The following is a 5,831-nucleotide window of genomic DNA, read 5'->3' as shown; positions in this document are numbered from 1 at the left end:
TATGTTTAATTGTTTAATATATTTATTAAAATTATGTTAAAATTTATATTTTAAATGATATTTTAATTATGTTTAATATATTTATTAAAATTTTATTATAAAATAACTTTTTCAATTAAACTATAATTAAAACAATTAAACTAATAAATTAATAATAAACAGTTTGATGATCGGTCCAATTTCAAAAACCTTAGTATTTACCATTAATAAATGATAAGACAGATATTGAACCAAAGTTCCAAGAACACAAGATATTTATTCTCATTTAACAACTTATTGCACACCCATCATGATAAAGACAGAAAAGCAATCTACAAAAACAAACGACTGGTCCTTATTAGCAGCATGGTAGCAAGCTTTATCTAATTATCTTCTTAACCAAGCAAATTAGACAATATACTTGTATTCATGAACAACCTTCTTCCATGATGGCCTATTGCTAATATTATCCCACCAAGCACTCACATGCTTCCTTTCTCTAACCAAATTCCCTCTCCCTGTTTGGTTCACCAGATAATGACCAAATGGAAGATGGCTAAGATCCGCAAGGCTGAAGAAATCTCCGGCTAAGTACTTCGCCTTCGACAACCTCTCCTCGTAAATATCGAGCACCTTTGCAATCTTTTCATCACTCTCTTGAACCGCTTTTGTGTCCGAGGGAACACCCTGAATTGGAGCAAACAGAACATTCATTACTAAGTTGTAGATTGGAGGTTGGAAATTGTGGGCTTCAACTTCAAGCCATTGTTCTACAACACCCCTTTCTTCTATTGTCTTTCCTAGCAATTCAGTCCCTTGCTCTCTGTACTTTTCAGCATAGTACCTTATTATTGCACGAGATTCTGCATAATTGATTTCACAAAGTGCATTAACTAGAATGAATTTAAGTGAAAGTTTCTCTTTAGTAAAACCTTTATCTATTTTTTTTATGTTTTCGCTATATTTTTTTCAGAAAAACTTAAAACAGCCCCTACAATTAATTTAAACCGAGCCCTGACAATTATTTTAAAAGGATAACGAGATTTCTGTGCAAAAAAAAAAATTCAATATTTTTTTATCTCGAAAGGATAATGAGACCCTTATGCCAAAAAAAGTCAATATTTTTTTTTATATAGGGACTAATCAGTCCAAAAAAAAGATGAGGAGCCAAATTGAATATTTTTTTTCTTAAGGATCTCGTTATCCTTTTGAAATAATTATCCTTTTGAAGTAATTATTCGAGTCGGGTGGGATATTCATTTTATTTTTTTATTCCTTTTAATTTTCTCTGTATTCTTTTATTAATTCTATTTTTGCTATCAATTTTTCTATCTTTTTATTTTGTTATGTCTTTTCATTTTTCGTTTTTTATTGTCCATATAATTTATGTACACTTCATGCAAATTAACTATAACATTTTTTTTCTTCAATCTAAATCAATAATTTAATTTTGATGATTAGGGCATCAAAATTAAACTCTTAGATCAAAATATTTTATAAAATAAAATTACTAAGCATGGAACTTTAAAAAGAAAAAGAAAAAAAAAATTGCTGAAATTTGTAGGGATTTGAGTGGACTAACCATAGAGAGTATAATCACCATCTTGAATAACAGGAACAACTCCAAACGGCTGCAAAATTAGTATAATTATACATAAAAAAAAAAAAAAAAGAAAAAATCTTGAAACCCATGAAGCAAAGTAAGAAGAACATGAAATGAGAAGACAGACCTGCAACTTGAGGAAGTCAGGTTCCTTATGTTCCCCCTTGATGAGATCAACATCGACTGTTTCAAACTCAATTTGTTTCTCAATGAGACAAACTAGCACCCGCTTTGGGCAACCATATGCTGGACCATACACCTTTACTACCATGGTTGGTTGCTGCCTTAGGTTCAGGAATTCTATATATGATTTGTGGTGTGAGTGTGCAGATATGTTGCAACTTTTTATACTTTATAGTGCCCTCCAAGAGGCCAAGACCATTAAAAGTCAATTCTCTAGAAATTTTTCAAAGAGAATTAGGCTGTGTTTGGTTAGAGTTTTTATTTTTTTTATTTTTATTTTTAATGTTTTTTATTTTACTAAAAATAAAAATAAGTAAATAACAAACCAAATAAAGTAGTATATTCGAATAAATTATTATTTGTACCTATCAAATATACATATACTGACAAATGTACTCATATAAGAATAAAATGATAATTATAACTACGGAAGATGGCTTCCGTGTGTGCCAAGAGTACTCGAACATTGGTTACACAATTGATCCGTTAGAGTATTTTTGAAACACAGAAATTATTTTCTATGAGTATAATTGTTATTTTATTTTTATATGGATACATTTGTCAACGTTTGTATCTTTCATGGATACAAATGATAATTTATTATATATATGTGATAATTCTTTGCACAAAAAATAACTAACGAATGAAAATAATAAGATAATGTTTATAGATAAGAATAAATACTCATTATGTCAATTAAACATATTTATCATGTTACCAGCTCAATCAAGTCTAACGGGTATATTATTAAATGAGAATAAAATAATTAATGCATATTAAAGATAGTATATTATATGTCTAAAATATAATTCAAATAAACTATTTTAGAATACTTAAATTTCAGAGATTGCTCTCATCTTCAAAATTTATAAACTCTTAACCTCCTAGGAAAATCAGAAACTAGGTCATAAAAAAAGAGAAGCCCATTACCAAAAACAAAAAGAAGCCCTGACCCAAAGAGAAAAGAACACAAGCTCGTATATAACTATATATATATATATAGTGTAAGGCACAATTAGGGTTTAAGGTGGTAGCAGGGAGAGGCCGACTCTGTTGTGGTTTTGGTTCAGCCAAGATGGGTATGATTCAATCAACATTATCGCTCTTCTCCAATTGCCACGCCAATTATGTCATGATTTCACAGAATCCAATTGCAACACCAATTATGTGATGGATTTGTTTGTTGTGTTGCAGGTATTTCCAGGGATTCTATGCACAAGAGGCGCGCCACTGGTGGCAAGAAGAAGGTTTGGAGGAAGAAGAGGAAGTACGATTTCACTCTCTCTTTCGATTCTCCGTGTTTTTCTTCATTTTGTTTTTTTTTGTTTTTCGAAGTGCCTTAGTTTCTCTTAGTTTCAAACCCAAATTTCAACCCTTGTCCTTGATTGGATCTAGTTAGTTTCATTTTTTATTTAGGCTTCTTGGATTAAATTGGGAGATGAAGAACTGACAGTGTTAGCTCATTGGAATGTTGCATAGAAGTTTGATGCAAAATGTAGAACTTGTTTGAAAGTGGCTTATCTGTTATTGCCTGATTTGTGAAAGGATCCAGTTTCTTCTCCTGATATGTGTTATTTAATAATTTCGTTTTATATATTTAGGAAATAGAAAATCATAAGTACAGAAAGTGGAAATGCAATACAATGAGGTTGTTTTATTTTCTATTCCTGTAGTAAAACCTAAATTGAAATGAAATAGTACTATACAACATTTTCTTAATAAACTGGCCTATATATATATATATGTCCTAAATAATTTTTATGAAGCCAAGATACTTTTATGGTTTAACATAGGTATGAGCTTGGGCGCCAGCCAGCCAACACTAAGTTATCGAGCAATAAGACGGTCAGGAGGATTCGTGTTAGAGGTGGCAATGTGAAGTGGAGGGCATTGAGGTTGGATACCGGAAACTATTCATGGGGAAGTGAAGCTGTGACTCGCAAGACTCGTATTCTTGATGTTGTTTACAATGCCTCAAACAATGAGCTCGTGAGAACTCAGACTCTTGTCAAGAGTGCCATTGTTCAGGTTGATGCTGCCCCATTCAAGCAGTGGTACCTTCAGCATTATGGTGTTGATATTGGCAGGAAGAAGAAAACAGCTGCTGCCAAGAAGGATGCTGAGGTGAATGAAGCCTTCTGATCTTTTCTCTTTGTTTTGTTTTAGTATGATAAGCTTTCGTCATGTTTTATCCTGTCTTCATAATCAATGTAAATGATAAGCCTTTTGAAAATAATTAACCAACTTCTAGTTGCTCCTTAAAGAAACAAAAATGGAGATATTATTTTTATTACTCCTGAGAATTTAATTCAAACAATATAGGAAATTAGGGGAAGTGGTATTTCTTTTTTAACAAAATTCTATAAACTAAGCTGTAAGCATAATGATATTTATACAATATTTGTATACTGAAGTCCAATTGATTAGTTTATTTTATCCTTTCGATGTTGAACTTGGGTGTTCTTGCATTTTTTGTCATACAAATAATATTGGTCATTACTCATGAATATCTCAAGATTTTAAGTAACCACTCTCATGCATTTGTTTATGTTTGTTACATCTAACAGTGCCTGAACAGTGTCAATATGATATATTTGTTTTTGTTTGATGCTTTGCATATAATTTATGAAAATCTATTAGTAGCATTTATTTTAAATTTGACTTGTGTTTTTTATTAAATTTTCATTGTGCTTTTCACCCCTTAAAATGTGATTTTCTTATACTCTAATTTTTGCATTTTAGAATTTTGGTTTTCATTTTCCATTAGATCAAATGCACAAAATGCAGCATAAATAAGAATGCTGTGCAGAGGCTGATGTGTTTCTTATTATCCATTGATGTCTAATTTGCAGGAAGGTGAGACCCCCACGGAGGAAGCCAAGAAAAGCAACCATGTGCAGAGAAAAATCGAGAAACGTCAGAAAGATCGTAAGCTTGATCCCCATATTGAAGAGCAGTTTGGTGGTGGGAGATTGCTGGCTTGCATTGCTTCTCGACCTGGTCAATGTGGCAGGGCTGACGGGTAATGCATATAATTATTGCTTGTTTGGGTTGCACTGAATTGGCTAATTTGATTCTTGATCCGTTGCTTGTTTCATTCCTTCTTGAATGCTGCAGCTATATTTTGGAAGGTAAGGAGCTTGAATTTTACATGAAGAAAATCCAGAAGAAGAAGGGAAAGGGTGCTGCCTAATTGTTCTATTCTCATACTTGTATTATGGATTTATTCGTTTTTGTTGGGGATTGGTTCCATTCTTGGTGATTTTTGCACCGTCATCACCTTCTGAATGAAGCCATAACACGTTAGTGTGACTTAACGCGTATTGTTATCTTAGTTTTGTTTTTGATGTTCCTTTTGTTTTTGTTTTTTTTTTCCCTTAAATTATGAGTACTAGTAATTTTCATCAAAATGTTTTGAATTGATAGATAATACTTCGCTTAATTATATTGGCAGATCAAGTTAGAGATGCATAAGGATATAGTAAAAATTGCACTTTTTAAAAACTTTTATCGGTGTCTCTCAATCGCTTGTAATACATCTATTAAATAAGCATTTTTCTTTGTTGTTCCATTCGGTCCAAATGGGGACTAACTGCTAAGAAAATGTGTGCTGTTGACACTTGACACTTGGTGAATATCTCCGACACCCATTCTGGGAATGGAGAGTTTACTACTTATAATCCTCTGATTATGTGGCTTTATCTACTTGATCCATTTTTTAAATTTATTTTCACATATAAACATTTATTTAATTTTGGCTAAACAATTGGAATGGTACCAAAAAATCTGTATCATTGACGAAAATCTTTTTTAAAAAAAAAAAAATTCCAACGACAAATAAATTAAAAAATCACGACAAAAATAATAAAAAATGCCTTTTTGTTTTATAAGTAGAAAACAAAAGTTGTATTTGGCAAATAATTTATGTATTTAATTTGAATTTTTTGGAAATATTTGACTGCGTATTTAGGTGTATACAAAACTCAACAAAATTTAATAACTGGAAATTTTTTTCACTTTTTTATTTTAAAAAATTACAAAAAAATATTTAGAGCAAAAAGCAAAA

General features: G+C 31.2%; 2 protein-coding genes across 2 annotated transcripts; one reads left to right on the top strand and one right to left on the bottom strand.

Moving 5' to 3' along the window:
- On the bottom strand, window positions 226-2,018 carry LOC107619437 (glutathione S-transferase F9). Its single transcript, XM_016321730.2, has 3 exons — window positions 1,710-2,018; window positions 1,562-1,610; window positions 226-842 (listed from the first exon to the last, which is right to left on the bottom strand). Exons 1-3 carry the CDS (start codon window positions 1,851-1,853, stop codon window positions 388-390), a joined length of 648 nt encoding a protein of 215 aa, XP_016177216.1. The 5' UTR covers window positions 1,854-2,018; the 3' UTR covers window positions 226-387.
- LOC107618749 (40S ribosomal protein S8) lies at window positions 2,737-5,127 on the top strand. Its single transcript, XM_016320892.2, has 5 exons — window positions 2,737-2,844; window positions 2,960-3,032; window positions 3,559-3,889; window positions 4,618-4,787; window positions 4,883-5,127. The coding sequence occupies exons 1-5, from the start codon at window positions 2,841-2,843 to the stop codon at window positions 4,956-4,958; spliced, it is 654 nt and encodes a 217-aa protein (XP_016176378.1). The 5' UTR covers window positions 2,737-2,840; the 3' UTR covers window positions 4,959-5,127.

Source organism: Arachis ipaensis, chromosome B09 (assembly GCF_000816755.2).
Source record: "Arachis ipaensis cultivar K30076 chromosome B09, Araip1.1, whole genome shotgun sequence".
In the NCBI taxonomy this organism is placed as follows: Eukaryota; Viridiplantae; Streptophyta; class Magnoliopsida; order Fabales; family Fabaceae; genus Arachis; species Arachis ipaensis.
Note: the sequence above shows the minus strand (reverse complement) of the source record. Positions and strands in the feature narration are given on the sequence as shown.

Coding starts and splice junctions, on each gene's coding strand:
- LOC107619437 (XM_016321730.2), bottom strand. CDS start 1,853: ATGGTAGTAAAGGTGTATGGTCCAGCATATGGTTGCCCAAAGCGGGTG. Junction 1,611..1,709: donor CTGACTTCCTCAAGTTGCAG/GTCTGTCTTCTC, acceptor CTAATTTTGCAG/CCGTTTGGAGTTGTTCCTGT. Junction 843..1,561: donor TGGTGATTATACTCTCTATG/GTTAGTCCACTC, acceptor TCAATTATGCAG/AATCTCGTGCAATAATAAGG.
- LOC107618749 (XM_016320892.2), top strand. Junction 3,033..3,558: donor GTTTGGAGGAAGAAGAGGAA/GTACGATTTCAC, acceptor GGTTTAACATAG/GTATGAGCTTGGGCGCCAGC. Junction 3,890..4,617: donor CTGCCAAGAAGGATGCTGAG/GTGAATGAAGCC, acceptor TCTAATTTGCAG/GAAGGTGAGACCCCCACGGA.